The sequence below is a fragment of the Balaenoptera ricei genome, chromosome 21, assembly GCF_028023285.1.
Source record: "Balaenoptera ricei isolate mBalRic1 chromosome 21, mBalRic1.hap2, whole genome shotgun sequence".
Lineage (NCBI taxonomy): Eukaryota > Metazoa > Chordata > Mammalia > Artiodactyla > Balaenopteridae > Balaenoptera > Balaenoptera ricei.
In genome coordinates this window covers 9,254,705-9,273,546 of record NC_082659.1, presented here as the reverse complement: position 1 = coordinate 9,273,546, position 18,842 = coordinate 9,254,705, and the positions used below count along the sequence as shown (strand labels likewise).

Sequence of the window (18,842 nt, the reverse complement as noted above, 5' to 3'; positions counted from 1 at the left end):
ATCATGTTCTAGTTACCAAGTTAAATTAGGTTTAAATGAATGTTATCATTTAGGTACCATAAATAATTAAGTTTGCAGTAGCAATTAATACAGGTTTAAAGTTAACACTGACATTAATCAATGTAACAGATTTTAGAAACTTTGGTCTCAATGTTTAGAATTGCCTAAAATTTACTTCGAACAAAAAAGAGAAATTACTTTAAACAAAGAAGAGAACATTCTGAAAAATGCTTTGAGAAAAAGACCAAATTTCATACCTTTGTATTGAAGGTTGAATTAACAAATATATTTTATTATGTTTTAAGTCATTCTAAAGACAGAAAATTAAAATAATGAAGATAATAGTTTATAGGACTATATTGAAAGTATCAATTAAATATACTCATAAATAAACAGCATGCTCTAGTGCCTCCCATGCCTATAAATTATTAAGTAAAAAAAAGAGATAAAATGAACAACCCACTTTCTATTTTGTTACTATCAGAGTAGATTTGTTTTTTGTATATTCATTCCAATATACACCAAGGTTATTTCTAATATATGATTGTTTTTATGTGGACGATTCAATAGGAATTACATTTCGAATTTCAAAATATTATTCAATACGTATCATTTTTTAAAGCAGTAAAGATTACCAGTGGTGATATCAATTGTAAAATTAAGTATCAGAATGCTTATAGATAGCCTCCATCATTCTATTAACTCTGGCTCCACATTAGAATAATCTGGAAAGCCTTAAAAAATGCCAGTGTTCGTCCTCAGCCTAAACCAACAAAATCATAATCTCAGGGAGCTTTTTAAAATCTCTCAGGTGTCACAATTGTGTGGCCAGGGCTGATAATATCTGGGTTAAGGAAAGTAGGAGACCTTGGTCTTTATAACCATTTCAAGAGGTAAAATAAACCTCTAATTTTGACTTGGTTAAGGTTTTGAACCTGAGTCAATTATTAATTAGGAATATATATATACACATACATGTATACACACATATTTATGTATATATACATATATATATATATATTTATTTACACCATTTTGGAAAACCATTGCAATTTTCTGAAAAATGTAATGAGGAAAAGATTGAAAAAGATGTGCACCATGGTGACCATAGGTGACAACACTGCTGTATAACTGAAATTTGCAAAGACAGTAGAACTTACATGTTCTCACCAAAAATAAAAGGTAAATATGTGAGGATGGGTGTGCTTATTAAGTCGATGGTGAGAACCCTTTCACCCTTTTATGTGTATCGAATCATCATGTAGCACACTTTAAATATCTTCAGTTTTATTTGTCAATTATGCCTCAATAAAGTGGAGAAAACACCATAAGGAGACTATAGGTGTTCTGCAGGTAGAGACGGATCCATGATTGATACCAGCCAGGGTTTCTTCAAAGAAGGATGGAAAAAGAGGGATATGCTGCAGCAGGTGGCAGGAGGGATAGGGCTGGGGGTAGGGGGCGGGTAGAGGACGATGTGCTCAAACCACAATCAGTGCGTTTATGTCAGGAGCCTGAGCTGTTTGGAATGTGGGTTAGAAGATGACTTTGAAAAGGAGAATGAGGACGTATCTCTGAAAGCTCTGGTGTCTACCCTGCACGTTGTACATGATGGGGCTGCAAGTATTTCTACACAGGGATGTGGTGCTATCAGATTTGGACTCCACATTTATGAAGTATATGGAGTTTTATGACAGGAGAAGACTTAACTAGGAAGTCTTAAACTTTTTGGAGGCCCCCCCCAAAAAAAAACGCAACCAAAGAGAATTACCACTGGGCTAAGAAATGAAGAGTCAATGACTTACAAACATACACTAACATCAGCGTTCTAGCGACTCGGTATATATTTTTCAGGAAAGAGGAGTTTCGTATTCACTTTGCTGCATGTTTCTGTAGACCTTGATGCTGTGCTCAATAAATGCTAGTCGCATGTCTGGAGAAAGCTAAGGTCCTATTAGTCTCAAGGTAAATTTCAAAATACCTACAAGAAAACACTTGGGATTTTCTCCTTCCTACGTTATATTTCTTGGGTTCATAAACTGTACACAATATCATGGTCAAAAGTTGACCGCAGGTCTCCCGTGGAGGACACACAGCCTTCACTATGGTGCAGATTAAGATGGTCCACTGCACGGAGAAGCCTGCAAGGAACATGTGAGGCTTTAGAAGCCACCGCCCAGACTGAGTTGACCAGAAGGAAGAGACCCTCTGAGACCTTTCCTGGAAACTGTTATAGTAAAGAAAGAGCTTTCCAGTGAGTGACTTCATGCAAACTTGAAATACGCTGAACCAGTTTGAAGAAACCAGATTCCACAGGTGCCCAGAAATAAACTTCTGCTCCACGTTGCTTCAAAACCCATTTTAAACTCACATCTGGATCTGTGTTGAGTGTTGCATTGGCAACCTCTGGAACAATGACGCTCCTTTCCCAGATTCATCCTAGATTCTGTGTCACATCAAGCAGCAGCTTCGCTGTGCAACTTGAGAAACCCAACCCAGATGATTAAGAGAACAAGAAACGTGGCTCGTGCATTTTCAAGTTTCCTGGCTTCCTAATGGTTCTGACTGAGCGTCGATGTCCCTACAGCTCCACGTAGTAACTATCTCGGGTAAGCGATACCTCTAGCACCTCGCTGACCTAGCATGTGTCGGGGGGTGTGAAGAAACACTACACTATGACGACTACGTTCTCAGTGGAAATGCTGACAGCCTCCTGACATGGGCACAGTACACCGTGATGCTTTGATTTCCAAAGCACACGGTACCTGTGAGAAATGGATATGTGTGCGCCTTTAGAAATAAACTCTAAACATAGTCTCCAGATGGGACTGATCAAACTGCCACCAGGAGAGAAGAAGCACAAAGCGTGAGTACAGTTAGGAGTTGATAAACCAAAAACCAGAATAATTTCCATCTTAACATCACATAAATAAAAATTGTAGAAAGACAATTTGCCAAGGGAGTAATAACCCTCCAAAGCTTTTATATTTTCCAAGCATAACAACTTGACATCTACCTGTGCTACACATTAATGTATTCTAAATAGCTGTGATTTACTGAATAACATTGTCGGCTCCCAATTCCCCCATGTGAACCACATTTAGGAGTTTAGGGAAAGGAAAGCTTTAGTTTAAGTGCTTTTACGTAGAATGGCTAAGGTTTACTGTGCATTAATATTCCAAACACAATTTTTAAATCAATGAATACATGAAAATGCATTGACTTAAAAGTCTGGAATGGACTCAAAAGTTCATTTACTCCATTAGGTTGCCTCTAGGTGAGACTCCTATATATTAATTTAACATCTCTAATGAATAAAATCACATACTTTCCTTAAGAAATATGTTCTCCTCTTCAACACTAGTTTCAACATTAGTAAGAAATTGTTCCCAATGTCTAGTGAAAGTGATTACTACTGAAATCTGAGCACATTCTCTTTGTTCTGTCCTGTTCACAATGGATTTTTACCTTTGTGATTTCTGAATGTGCTGACACACACACACGATCACACTCACTTCCCCGCCTTAACAAAGGTTAAGTGGGTGGGTCTAATACATCACGGACAGACAGCCCACGGTGATGTTGTGCAGTGCGGGTGGGTTTTTGGACACATGGGAGCAGCTGAGGGGTATGTCACTTGGGCCAGGACAAGAGCCCTGCAGGCAGGTGACCCCTGGCTGTGCTGCCCCAGCTGATCACCTGAGCTCAGGTGTGCCCTCCACCTTGCAGACCAGAAAGCACCATTCACCAGCGCTGTGACATGATCCGTATCTCAGGGTGGGGCCCAAGAACCAAGATGAGAAAAAAGATGGTAAGACCCACAGCATCATTTATTCGTGTAGAAGGATTGCCATCACTCATGGAGGGGACGGGATGTTAGTCCACAGAGTGGCTTTCTCTACAGACCAGCTCAAGTGATGGTCTTAAATCAGACAACTTCGCGCTCACTTTCCAGACATTCTACAGCCTTGCCTTGTACATAAAGTAAATATCATCTGTCCCTGCGGACCTCCCCACCAGGCCCCGAGGGGTTGTCCCCTGATGCATCTCTGGCAATTCTCACCCTTCAGCATTCTGTGTTCTTCCCCGGCTCCTCCTTCCTCGAAGGATTGGCACTTGCTGTTTTCACTGCCTACGCTGCTCTTTTTCTAACCTTCACGAGCCATGGGGATCTCAGGTCAAATTTGCTCCCTCTGAAGGGCCTTTCTTGCCCGTGACCCCTAATGTATCCCCCAACATTGTGGTCTTGACTCGTTTGGTGCATTTCTCTCTCCCCTCGAGGATGTCAGCTCCATGAGAGATGGGGCTTTCCTACTGCAGATGGAGGCGTTGCTGCACACAGTGGGTTCGCCACTACTACTTGATGATGTGCTAATTAACACAAGCTCCCTCATGTGTTCCCAAGAGGAAGTGGGTTACAGCCAGACCACCGCTTACTGAGCCTGGAATCCCTGCCATGAAGCTTTCATCTCTCTTGTCCAGCACTGGTTCACTGGGCTCTGAAGAAGACAGGCTGACACAGGTTTGACACTAGGTTTCTCCCTTTGCCAAGTACCCACCATGATCACCACCAAACACACACACACACACCCCTCTGATGGGCACATTCTCTTTCAAATATACTGATGCTTTAAATGTGTTGGTGGCTGAGCCTTGGGACGAAGGGCATGTCACCGCTTTAGGGCAAATATGTGTATCTCAGCCACATTTTCCCCTCTTTGTTAAATATGACGACTTGGGGACAGTCCCGCTTCCTGTGCTCAGTGTCTCAGAGTGTTCCACCCGCAGCCCTTCTTCCTGAGATTCCCCAGGGGCCCCCCAAGAGCTACCAAAGGGTACCACCCAGCAGCCTTAGCAACAAAGTTGTGCACGTTGCTCTCCGATTCTGCTTCTCAAACACTCCGGGATCCTCACTGTTTACCCACGGTTACAGTCACGTTTTTAAGGATGGCATAAATCCTCCCGGGATCCAGCCCACCCTCTTCCCTTTGATCCTCCCTGCTCTCTCCGTCTCCCCTCCCACCCCAGGACTGACATGCTGTACCTGCAGAAGGCTGACTGCACCTCTGCATTCGACACTGCTGCTCTGGCTCTCCTCGTGCTCCTCTCTTTGCCGAGATCCGTCCCCTCCTTCTTCCCGGACGCCCGGGGTGCAACCCAGGCTGTCCCTCCTCTGGGAAACCTTCTCCAACAGCCCTTCTGCTCCTTCTGACGTCAGCAGAAGTGCATTTTTCTAATTCATAGCTCTTGGTGCCTGGCTTCACTCACATCATCCGGAAATTGTCCGTTTACGTGTATTCCTCCCTTCTTCCCTGGACTGGGGGCCAGAGCACGACCCATCCTCTTTGGCCCCATGTGTCCCAGCGCAGTGAGGTCGTCAATTCAGATCGTCAATGAGGGACCTGAACAGATCAACTGAACGGCCTGAGCTGCTGTCCAGCGAATGGCCATCGTACTTGGACCAGTGAAACAGAGTAAACAAAAGGAGTAGAGGCCGGCGAACTTCCAGGAAGTTCATAAAGGTAGTAAAACCCTGCGAGCCCTCACTGCATCCTGCACACAAAGTCTGTGAGACAGACGTCCAGGTCATCCCCTATACGGAGATTGTAGACCCGAATTTGAGGTGCAGGGGGACCCATTCTGGGCACCGAGCTACACGCTTCACAGGATTAATCCTCTAATCCACACCCCTGTCCACGGTGGTCATTGTTACCAATCCTGTTTTGTAGGGCAGGAAACAGGCTTCCACATAACAGGACTGGGACTTAGATCAGGGCCACGTGTCTCCCGTGGTCCATCCATCGCTGGGCTTGGACCAAGCTGTTCACCTCCAATCCCCACCCCCTCACTCCACACAGTGAAAGCGCTCGCTGTGGCCGGATTTACACTGTGGACGGCGTGTCTGCAAAGTGGCCTCCTCCATGTGTCTGTGTCACGCGAGTATGACACACGCAGGGCAGCCCTCACACCTGCTCGCCAAGGGCAGCCCTTCACTAGGCTGTGAAGCATCTCCCTGCTCCTTTTGTCATTTTCCTCCTTCTTCAGGACTGTATGTACGTTTCTTTAACTTCTTTTCAACTCCAGCCTCTACCTGCATGGTGCCCTTTAGTTCCATATCCATATGTATTCATATTCATTCAGGAATATATTTATTCTATTATTCAATACTTCCTTCTCCATGTTTATTTTTCCTGCCACCCCCCCCCCATTGTTATTACACCTGTTCCTTCAGGGGGTTCTGCCATTCTTCTGCTCTGAATAGATCAAGCTGAGAAAATGGATAAAGTTGTCACTCACGTATAGCTGTCTTTTAGTGTCACTTTTTCTTTGGGATTTCCCTTTTACAAAAATAAATCACTACTCCCCAAAGAAAGGTGTTCTGATTGGCAATAGAAGAAGCAGTACTGCAAGTTGATGGAGAAAATAGAGTTGAAAGGGTGACATTGAACAGAGAGCACAGAGGGTTCTATTGACGTCCTGATTCTGCCATTTATTTACAGGCTGTGTGATGAGGGGCCACCCCACTTACTATCTCCTTTCCTTATATGTAGGGTGAGGCTCTTCTTAATTTTGACCTTCAATAGGACCACGACATTGAGTGGGGGGGGGGGTCTCTAGGTATTTTTGTCTGGGCCTATTTGTAAGAAAATTCTAAAGAAATTGTCATTTTGGAGGAAGGGGATTGTTCTGACCCTTTGTAGAAACACTTTTTAAATCGAAATGTACACACACACACAAAGTAAAAAGCAAAATACTCTTTTTTAGCAAAGAGCTCTCATGTAACTACTTGGTTTTGCAGATACCCGAATGTCATGTAAATGGACCATGCCGGGTGCATGTGTTTGTGTCTGGGTCCATTCTCTCTATAGTATGTCTACGAGATTCACTCATGTTGTTGCTTGTAGAAGTAGTTTGTCTTTTTCCATTTTTATTTAGTATTCCACCGGACGAATATACATACTTTCTTAACATGCTCTACTGTGGCTGGACATTTAGGTTAATTCCAGTGTCTGACGACCATGGATAAAGCTTCAGTGCACATTCTCTCTCCGTGTGTCCTGTTGCACATCTGTACTCATTTCTGCTGGGCATGTACCCGGAGTGGAACTGCTGGGTCTAGAAAAGGCTCAGGTCCAACTTTCCCATAAAACAGCTGTCTGAAGAGGCTGCACCAATTCCAATTACTGCCAACAATGTAAGACAATAGTCTTCCCATTTTTTACGTTTTAAAATACCTCTTAAAATTTTGAAGATCAATCTATTTTAGTTAATTTGGGTTAGGAGGACACACTGAGCTCAAGGAACGGTTATTGATGGGCGATGGTTGCTCTGATGTCTCAGTGCTGTTTACAAAGTGTTTGCCACACCTTCTTTTCATTTTATTTGCTACCCACAGTGGTTAGGGGCCGCAGATACTATTATTCTCGTTTTATAGACTAAGGTAGCGAGACACACAGGGCAGAAAGGATACTGGCTAATAATGAGTACTTAATAAAAAAGGAGAGGCCAAAAGTCAGCAGCTTGGAACACATAGGTGGGGATCTTCTGTGAATTATTCAAAGCCCTGGAGTTGACCCTTTGCAAGAATCTTTGGTTCTTAGAGAAGTTAAAGTATATATTTAGGCAAAGTGGTATGTGTTTCTGATTTCAGTGAATTTATATTTATTAAAAAAACTCTTTTTCCTTTTAGAGATTTTAAGAATTACTTAGAGGTTATAAGATTAGATTTCACTAATTTATTTTGATTGAAAGAAAACGTGTCCCATCTACCTGAAAAGTCCCCTTAGTGGAAGAGTGAAAGGTGCCCAAGGCCATAGAAATGAACGAGAACGCCACCTAGGGGTTGTCTCACTAGTTCTGCAGACCAATGTTCCATGGGCCTTGGAAAGAGTATGAGCACCTGATTTCCTTCATGTTTCAACATACGTTAACTAAGCCCCTTTCAGGTTCTAGTTTATGGTCCTTACTGTTTACTATTCTAAAGGGAGAGACAGACACACGCATTGGCCCCAGGATCCAGGTCTATTACCTTGGAGGTAGAACTTCTACAGGTTGCAGAAGATGCGAGCACTGGAGAATGGAGAATGCATAACTTTTACCTAAACTTGAATTAATCTGAAAAGATGAAGTTCCCAGTTTTCCAAAATATGTTTTTAACAACATGAAAGTCTTCATTTTATACAAAGTTCTTCATTTTAAATAAAAAGGAAAATCAATAGTGGTATAGAATGATCACCTAAAAAGAAAGCTAATTGTTTGTGTCAACACAAAACTTAAAGCCACGGTCAGGTTTTCCCTTGATTTATAAGCCAGAGTGTTCTTTATATAAGCTGGAACTTTATTACAAACACTTTCAAAATGATTGATCAGTTACAGAAATCAATGGGAATTTCATTTTGTGAAAATTGTATTTTTATAAATGGCCAGATAAATATATGTAAAACTGGAGCTCAGTGCATATATGGCTACGTAATAGTGAAGAGGTATTCATGGTTCAAGGTTAATATATCTTTAAAAATATTCATCTTGTAGACATCAAAAATGTCTACATGATGAATTGTGCTAACAAGGCACTTATTTAATTATAATTAATGATGGAGGCAACATATAAAGAACGGGCTCAATTTTCAGCTGATTTAAAGAATAACATGTCCTACGTAAACCTATTATTCTGTGAGAGCCCATTACAGACACAAGATATTTCAAATCTATCAAGTGGCTTTTATCGCCATTGCCACATTTTTTGTTCACAATGCTATTTTAAAGGTGAATATATTTAGCAACTATAGAGCAGTTTTACTTGTCAATCAACCTTACTACTACTTTTGGCATAACTTGCTGGCGTGATTGAAGAGATAAAAGCCAAAGAAGAAAGTGGAAGATTCAGAGAAGGAAGAACGTAGGGATGAAAACATAAAGGAAAAGAAGAAAGACGATGTTATGGTGGTGGGTGGTTGTTTATCTGACCAAGAAAAGCACCAAGTTAAAAGGAATGTGTTCTTTGTTTTTAGAAGTTGTAAAAACCTATCCAGGCGTCATACTCTTGGCCGGAGAAGCAGTTTCTCCTCCAGAGACACCACCAGAGGGCTGTGTTAGCAGCTTAGGAAACACAAGGAGTTTTCATAGGAATCTCACATAACTTGCAATCTTGTTCACTTTGAGTAACACTGATGGAATTTTTATAGTCTTACGAGTGACCACAAATGATAAATGTGACTACAATAATGTTAGAAAGGCAGTAAGCAAAGAAATGTGCTTTTTAATGTTCCCCTTCTTCACCAAACACCCTAAGATTCAGATTCTTTAACAGAATTTTTTTTTTAACATCTTTATTGGAGTATAATTGCTTTACAATGGTGTGTTAGTTTCTGCTTTATATCAAAGTGAATCAGCTATACATATACATATATCCCCATATCTCCTCCTTCTTGCATCTCCCTCCTACCCTCCCTATCCCACCCCTCTAGGTGGTCACAAAGCACCGAGCTGATCTCCCTGTGCTATGCCGCTGCTTCCCACTAGCTATCTATTTTACACTTGGTAGTGTATATATGTCCATGCCACTCTCTCACTTCGTCCCAGCTTACCCTTCCCACTCCCCATGTCCTCAAGTCCATTCTCTATGTCTGCATCTTTATTCCTGTCCTGCCTCTAGGTTCTTCAGAACCTTTTTTTTTTTTTTTTAGATTTCATCTGTATGTGTTAGCATACGGTATTTGTTTCTCTTTTTCTGACTTCACTCTGTATGACAGACTCTAGGTCCACCCACCTCACTACGAATAACTCAATTTGGTTTCTTTTTATGGCTGAGTAATATTCCATTGTATATATATGCCACATCTTCTTTATCCATTCGTCTGTCGATGGACACTTAGGTTGCTTCCATGTTCTGGCTATTGTAAATAGAGCTGCAATGGACTTTGTGGTATGTGACTCTTTCTGAATTATGGTTTTCTCAGGGTATATGCCCAGTAGTGGGATTGCTGGATTGTATGGTAGTTCTATTTTTAGTTTTTTTAAGGAACCTCCATACTGTTCTCCATAGTGGCTCTATCAATTTACATTCCCACCAACAGTGCAAGAGGGTTGCATTTTCTCCACACCCTCTCTCCAGCATTTATTGTTTTGTAGATTTTTTTGATGATAGCCATTCTGACTGGTGTGAGGTGATACCTCATTGTAGTTTTGATTTACATTTCTCTAATGATTATTGATGTTGAGCATCTTTTCATGTGCCTCTTGGCCATCTGTATGTCTTCCTTGGTGAAATGTCTGTTTAGGTCTTCTGCCATTTTTTAAATTGGGTTGTTTGTTTTTTTGATATTGAGCTGCATGAGCTGCTTGTATATTTTGGAGATTAATCCTTTGTCAGTTGCTTCGTTTGCAAATATTTTCTCCCATTCTGAGGGCTGTCTTTTTGTCTTATTTATGGTTTCCTTTGCTGTGCAAAAGCTTTTAAGTTTCATTAGCTCCTATTTGTTTATTTTTGTTTTTATTTCCATTTCTCTAGGAGGTGGGTCAAAAAAGATCTTGCTGTGATTTATGTCATAGAGTGTTCTGCCTATGTTTTTCTCTCAGAGCTTTATAGTGTCTGGCCTTACATTTAGGTCTTAAATCCATTTTGAGTTTATTTTTGCGTATGGTGTTAGGGAGTGTTCTAATTTCTTTCTTTTACATGTAGCTGTCCAGTTTTCCCAGCACCACTTGTTGAAAAGGCTGTCTTTTCTCCTTTGTATATTCTTGCCTCCTTTATCAAAGATAAGGTGACCATAGTGCGTGGGTTTATCTCTGGGCTTTCTATCCTGTTCCACTGACCTATATTTCTGTTTTTGTGCCAGTACCATACTGTCTTGATTACTATAGCTTTGTAGTGTAGTCTGAAGTCCAAGAGCCTGATTCCTCCAGCTCCGTTTTTCTTTTTCAAGATTGCTTTGGCTATCCGGGGTTTTGACAGAATATTTACATAGATATTAAACTATCTTTTAGTAGACACTGTGTGTTTTCACTATTATTATTGTTCTTGCTGGTTTTTTAGATTGCTCTTTTACTCTGCTTTTCTTTTTAGCAATTGTGTTGGTAATAACAACAGCGTTTTCCCCCTGAGTTTGTCTGGTTGAAATAAAGTACAATACAAACTGGGGCTTCCTGATGTTCAATCCAGGCAGAAAAAAAAGGGAAAATTTACAGGAATAACACCTACAGGACAGGAAGCTTTCCCCTCATTTGTCCTCAGAGTGAAAACCTTGAGGCCTCTCAGCTGCAAAGTCAGGGCAGAGTGGTGTCCAGCAGAGGTGGTCACTGGGACAGCTGCCGGGGCCTCTGAGAGGCTCAGCCTGAGCCATCGCTTGCCTCCTGCCTTCCACTGCCCTCAGGCTTGTTCTAGAATCAGCAGGAAGGACCACCTGTAGCTTCTATTCACGGGTGATAGTTCTGCCCTCAGGAGCCACAAAAATTCTCATAATGCCTTCCCGCCTGGCATTGACAGGTGCTCTCTGTTTTGTCACAAAAGGGTGACATCTGGTACTGAATCTGACTTTCCATGTATGGTCGGCTGAGATTCAGCCTTAGTCATGACCCCTCCTGTGATATAAGGCCTGAGGTGAATGAAACAAAAGGCAGCTCCCTCCCACCATTTAGTCTTGGACTTGAACTTCAAAGTCAGCCTGAAGAGGTTTTCTCATGTATCACTGTTAAGCCATGTTTACCCCTCCTTATATTTTTGCATCTTTTTATCTCTTGGGACTTATGTACAAATTTTTCTAATCACGACTTATATATATCATCAATGGCTGATATGTCTAAACTCTTGCAATTGTTTCTTATATCTACCAATTTAGAGTATCTTCAAACTTGATATTCTATTTTTCACCTTTCTTCCAATCACTAGTACAGATGCCAAATCCACTGATGAGGTTTAGAGGATGATACCTAGAAATTTTTCTGTAGTTCCATACCAATCAGTTAATCGGGACCTTTGGAGAAGATCAATCACCAGTTTAGAAATAACGCTATAGATCTACCTACCTACCTGTCTGATCAGTCAATTGTTATTCCAAATAGTGATCTACGATGGTTTTAAATCAGGGATAGATGTATCTGTTGATGTGGAGTAATACAGAGAAGACTCAGAATTTCCTACGAGACTGGGTGGTGTATTCCTCATCCCCCACCACTATATCACCTAGTGACCCCAGTCCCCACTGATATGTCCTTTCCATACCTGTTCTTCTATAACTACAGTTAGAATATGTGGCCTTGAAAGATAAAGGCACACAAAGGCAGGTATGGGAAGAAAAAGACTGGCCTTGCCTGGGTCCCAGAATAAGTGAAAACAAATTACCGTGACTCTTACCAAGCTTCAAGGCAGTATATTTGCAATTCAAGAGCTTTCTGGCAGCATCAGAAGAAACTGAGGGGTGGACAATGCTCCTTATGAATAAATGCATTTTGCTGAAATAAAATTGTCCCTGGACTCCAAGTCAGGCACGTTCCATGAGGGTTCACAAGCCCCAAGGATCCCGGTGGCAGATAAAACTCAACACATGTGTCCTCTTCAGCATCATCTGTATTTAAATCCCTGAAGATTACTCTTATTTTTTTTAACTTCTTGCCCAAAAGGACAGAGTGAAGGCATTATGGATTTTAAAATGTGTTTCAGATAGGAGTCATTCAGAGCCACTTGTTGTAATATTACTAAAACCTCCTTAAGTGGCTCCCGTGATTCTCTTTCTGTTCCATCTTTCATGGGAGCTGTTTACAAATTATCTTTCTGATCTGCTAGTTTCTGGAGCATGGGGGTTGTCATAATTTCCTCATTTTGGGGTCCCAGCTTCCCTGTGGCAAGTGTTCAGGGAATTCTGCCTTAATTGAACTGGCATTCTCACGGCCATGATTTGGGGAAAGCTGGAGAAGTTTGCTTGGGACAGCATCTAGCTTTCTGACAGTGCCATACTAGTTTTATTTGCAGATGCATGTGGAATAGTTTCCATCAACCTTTTCACAGTATTGATCACAATTATTGATTATTAGAAACATATAGGAAACTATACAGTACTAGCCAGGAATAAACCCTAGAAATTAGAGAGAAAGAGAAAGTTTCAGAATCAACCCTACAGACTATTGACTATAGACTCTCTGTTTTACCTGGCTACAAACAATCTGCCATTTCTGTTTTGAGGTCCCCTTATGTGTAAATCACTAAATCAGGTAGTTGCATTTATGCAGTGTGAATACATTTTTTTTTTTTCTTATAAGATGGAGCCTTCTTACCTTGAAACTGAGCATTAAATCCTTTCCGTCGATGGTTACTGTCGGATGTGAAATGGAGTCGTAACCAATTCTTGCTACTGATAACAGGGGAAGGGAGGTTCATGCCGGTCAGCCTGGAAGAGAGAATGAAGAAAATCTCTCTTGTAAACCAGCAGCACAAATGTCCTGTCTCAAACCCGATTTTACAACTGAGCGCCAATAGTCTTTATGTAGAGTTGCCTAAAACAGACGCCATTTATTAGCTGCATTTCCACATTGAAGCACTTCAGGTAATTTCATCTTTGCCCACAAAGAAATGCTATATTCATCCTTGATGGAATAAAGGCTTTCACAAATATTGGACATTTTGATTCTTCTTTATTAATGATGATTAAATGAGCAGATATTCTTTTGATCTCTTATTTCTTTTTATCAGGACCTCGATCATAATGAATTACAAAAGGAAAAGATAGACAAATGATACAAGTCTGCCCTTCACTATTTAAACACTTGGCAATTCAGTTTCACCTGAAGTCGACTCAGATAACTGATAACATCCAATGTTTCCAGGGCCCCATCTGCAGATTCACAACCTGGGCCTTTCCTGCTCAAGTGAAGAAGAGGGATGTTTATGAGATTAGTGACAAGAACTGTCAAAGAGATTCAACATGGAATAAAATCATGTGTGAGTAAAGTAGTATGTTAAACAAAATTAAATCTTTCAAAAGTAAGACAGGATCAACCTCTGGTTAAGCTGTTGAAAATATCCAGTCCACTTACAATTTGCACTCTGGTTGTCAGAAAAAGCAAGTCATTTACTTCCTACTATTGAAAACTTTGTGTCATTACTAAGGAGTACATGCCTTCTCAGGCAGAGGAGCTCTTGATGGTTAGAGATGCTGTGATGCATTCCGTTCTGGACAGTGGCCTAAGTACTACTGGATTGGATGCTTCAGACAGACGATTGTATGTTGGCTCCACTTGCACTAGTTGAGGCACTATATCCCTGGGTTATCTTTTCTGAACCTCAGTTTTCCAGTCTGTAAACTGGACTTGAAAAGACCTAGATCAAGGTGTTTAATGAGATGGTATAGATGCACGTGTAAATGCTCCTAAAGCTACTTACATGGGGTTACACATTGTGTAATTATTTTGCGTCTCAGTTGTAAAACTATTTTCAAAATGATGCTTATTCGTGCAGATGATATGTCAGGGATTCACAAATTGCCCTGGAGCTGAAACTGGTGGGGCCCTTTGCGGGCTGGCAGGCAATTTCCACCGCTGGAAATCGTACTCTATGCCTGGAATTTGCTAGGCACGGGTTGGCTGTGTAGAGCGTTTCCCTAGTTACTCCTACTTTTACCTGGAGGAAAAGCTGCATCCAGTGAAATATGTAGGCAAGCTTTCTGATGTCAGGGTGCTCAATTTCAACTCTCAGGTTTAAAAATGTGCAGTATCCATTCAAAGTGAAAAGCCAAACCTTGACTGGAACCAATTGCAACAGTGTTTGTGTCACTGTTTGAAATAATCTTCTGTAAGAGGAAATACATTACTCAGATCTGACTCTTTGCTTGGATTTATGTAGCACCGACTGGTGAAGCTGGATACGACTGATTCCAAAAAACATTTCATCATTCTAATATTTTTTTTGAAGGCTCCTTCCCCCACCTTTCTTTTCCTGGTGAGATTACGTTACAAATTCTATTAGAAAAAGGTCACATACCTCTTTGCCTAATAGTGACAATGGCCAAGAGAGAAGTAAATTCTGGATTCAGAAACCCACATTGATCCAGCTCACCTATATCTACTTACTAAAATTTTTATAACTGAAATCCATGTTTATTTTGCTGTTGCTTTAAAAATATTGTTTATCCTTAATTAGATTCTCTTGGAGTGGTTCTGATTTCAAAAACTAGGTGGAGTTACATTTTAGTTCCATATCAACATTAGCAATGCACATAAACAAATCCCCCTTTCACCGCCATATCTCCCAAATACTTACCTACAAAAAAATGTCAGTTTTGTGTTAGTGGACAAACTTGAACAATAAATACCCAGATAGAAATATTTTAGGGTTTATGAGTCACATCATCTCTGTTGCCACTGTTCACCTCTGCCCTTGTAGCCCCAAAGCAGCCCTGTGTGATATGTTCCAACAACACTTTAATACGGACACGACTTGCATTTCATGTAATTTTTCTGCATAACAACATATTATTCTTTTTTGATGATTTTTCAGCCACTTAACAATGTAACAACCATTCTTAGCTTATAGGCCAGATTTGACCTGTGGGCCATAGTCTGCTGATTCTTGCTTTATTATATATGAGGCAGTTTGTAAAATATTGAGTAAGGAAGATAACTAGACGATGTATATCAAACTAGTATATATATTCAAAAAATGCATAATTCCTGTGCAGATTTCTTTTTTTTTTTTTTTCAAATAATGGCATCCATTTTTTTTTTTTTTTTTGATTTATTTATTTTTGGCTGTGTTGGGTCTTCGTTTCTGTGCGAGGGCTTCCTCTAGTTGTGGCAAGCAGGGGCCACTCTTCATCGCGGTGCGCGGGCCTCTCACTATCACGGCCTCTCTTGTTGCGGAGCACAGGCTCCAGACGCGCAGGCTCAGTAGTTGTGGCTCACGGGCCCAGTTGTTCCGCGGCATGTGGAATCTGCCCAGACCAGGGCTCGAACCCGTGTCCCCTGCATTGGCAGGCAGATTCCCAACCACTGCGCCACCAGGGAAGCCCCAGATTTCTTTTATATAGAATCAAAGGTGAGGATTTAGTAACAATTATATAATTTATTTCCCGTGGTTGGAGCCAAGCCATGCAAATGAATCATACTCCAGAGTGAATTAACATGCATGGATTTCTTGACTTGGCTGTGTGAATGCAACAAATATTCACATCCTCTGTTTGGGGGGGAATATGGGGGCAGGTCATTGTTCCATATAAGACCTATCCTTGGAATTGTGAGTTGTTCTCTCACCTTCCTTAGGGCAGGGGCTAACCTTAGAGATGCCATTTAACAGCAAGATCATATTACAAAGTCAATCGTTCCTTCATTACAAGCAAATTTAAAGAAAGTTGACTAATATGGAAGCCAGCGGATGATAGGGCAGATTTACTAAGATCCTGGATGATTCAGATAAGGTTTAGAGGTAAAGAAATTCAACTGAATACCTTTGTGGTAATGGCTCCCAAAATGTCCACATCCTAATCTCCACAACCTGTGACTATGTCACCTTACATGGGAAAAGGGCACTTTGATGATATGATGAAGTTACAGATTACCCTGGATGATGGGGTGGCCCAATGTAATCAGAAAGATCCTTAAAAGTGGAAGATGGAGACAGAATAAGACAGTCAGAGGATATCTGTGAAATCGAGTCAGAGTGAGGCTTGTGCAAACTCCACAGGTGGTCGCTGACCTTGATGATGGAGGAAAGGGTCATGGACCAAGGAACAAGGGTGACCTCTAGAAGACAGAAAAGGCAAGTAAGTGCATTCTCCCCTAGAGCCTCCAGAAAGGACACAGCCCTGACGACACTTTGAGTTCATTGCAGCAAAACCTGTATAAGATTTATAACCTGTAGAACCATAAAGTAATAAATTTGTATTGGTTTCAGCCATCAAGTTTGTGTTAATTTGTTATTGGCGACAATGGAAAACTACAGCCTTTTAATATGTGTATCCTACTTTTCGTTCGAAAACAGTCCTGAAAGAAAGTCCATAAGGTAGAAACTGTCATCACTGTATACCTGTTAATAACCCTAGAGAACCAGTGCAGTTTAAACCCTGTCCGTAATTATCAACAATTGAACGTCTATCTTTGTTGCAGTGAGATCTCCTACAAGTCCTCTACAATTCTTAGCTGTATTTCTTATAAATCTGTTGGAATTGGTTTTCTAATAAATAAATAGTTTGGGAAGTGAGAGGTAAATTATGGGGCAATAGTGGACTTGACATGGTTAGTACAAGATAGAAAGCAGAACCACTTTCAAGAGAAAAGAGGAAATGATGGCATAACAAATATCTTTGTCTATTAGCTTACAATATACTGACAACTTTTTTATCCTAAGCATGTAGAAACAAAGGACCTGGTAAAATTAAGCAAATCAAAGATTTCTGGGCTTATAAAATAAAGGAGGATGGTGAGGAAAAAAAGAATACCTCAATGCAATCAGCTGGGAAAAAGCCTTTCTAAGGAACTGGTAGATGCATTTCATTTCTGGAGCATCTCAAACCAGGTTAGGAAACTCATCAAGCCCAACAGTGTGGATACTGAGCAATCCCTACAGACATGGCTAAAGGTATCAGTAGTTCTCAAAATTTTTTTTAATAATGCCAAATTAAGCGATTTAATCCATTGGCAAATTCATTTCTTTCAAAGGGTTCAACAAGGTTTTCCTTCTGCCAAAGGAACGGAATTGGGTCATTTGTAGAGACATGGATGGACCTAGAGACTGTCATACAGAGTGAAGTAAGTCAGAAAGAGAAAACAAATACCATATGCTAACACATATATATGGAACCTAGAAAAATGGTACAGATGAACCGGTTTGCAAGGCAAAAATAGAGACACAGATGTAGAGAACAAACGTAGGGACGCCAAGGGGGGAAAGCGGTGGCAGGGATGGTGGTGTGATGAACTGGGAGATTGGGATTGACATGTATACACTAATATGTATAAAATGGATAACTGATAAGAACCTGCTGTATAAAAAATAAATAAATGAAATTAAATTTAAAAATAAATAAATGAAGATCCCTCATGGGATCCTTAAAGTTAAGATGATCGTCTTTGAGCCAACATAGAACCGTCCAGGCTGTTCCATTTTCTCCAAATAGCTTTACCGTAAATTCTGTGATCCTATTTTTAATATACCCATAATGTCTTTTTCCACTTAACCTCCATCAGCTCCTCTTTCCTCGTTTGGGACATAAAGGGGCCCAGCACACTGTTCTTCCCAAACATCACGCCCTGTGTCTGTGACTCATCTGTTTACTTATGTAAATTGAAAGCTGTAGACTTGAGTCACCAAGATAGTGTTCTGAAATGCATTGGGAAAGGCTACAGTTTTTTCAGAGAGCTCTTTTTGAGCACTCCTCTGACGTTAAGCCAGATTTCTTATGTCTTTAGGAAATCATCACACAAATCTCTGGGGGTTCCTTGGTGGTTAAACCTCTTTAACGACTAAGAAACCGGAAAGCATTAATACCATCAACACGGACTGTAAATTACCCAGCCTCCCTAAAGAGACTAAGGAATTTAATAAATCTGTTACTTCCAAGAGACTCATTGCTTGTCAAGTTGGGGAGAAAGTCATCTGGAAGCTGTGTTATTTCTGTGCTCTTGTGGACATTTAATCAGAGTGTGGTGGTTCACTTATCTCTGTTTTGTCAAAATTAACTAGAGTAATCTGATCAAATGAAGTTTTCCTGAAATGCCGTATTTCTAATTGGGTGTTATTCATGTTAATAGTGAAATCTGCTGTCTTGTGAACATACATACATATTTTATATTGAGTTTCTAATGCTGCCACCGTAAGCCTTATTTTGGGCACTGAAGAAAATAACAATGGAAGTAAA

General features: G+C 40.7%; 1 protein-coding gene across 1 annotated transcript in view; it reads right to left on the bottom strand.

Moving 5' to 3' along the window:
* The window catches only part of CSMD1 (CUB and Sushi multiple domains 1), a 1,821,295-nt gene that overhangs the window by 649,502 nt on the left and 1,152,951 nt on the right, over positions 1-18,842 (bottom strand). The window contains exon 6 of the mRNA XM_059909813.1: positions 13,270-13,382. Coding sequence (XP_059765796.1) covers positions 13,270-13,382 — 113 coding nt within the window. The remainder of the gene's footprint in view (positions 1-13,269; positions 13,383-18,842) is intronic.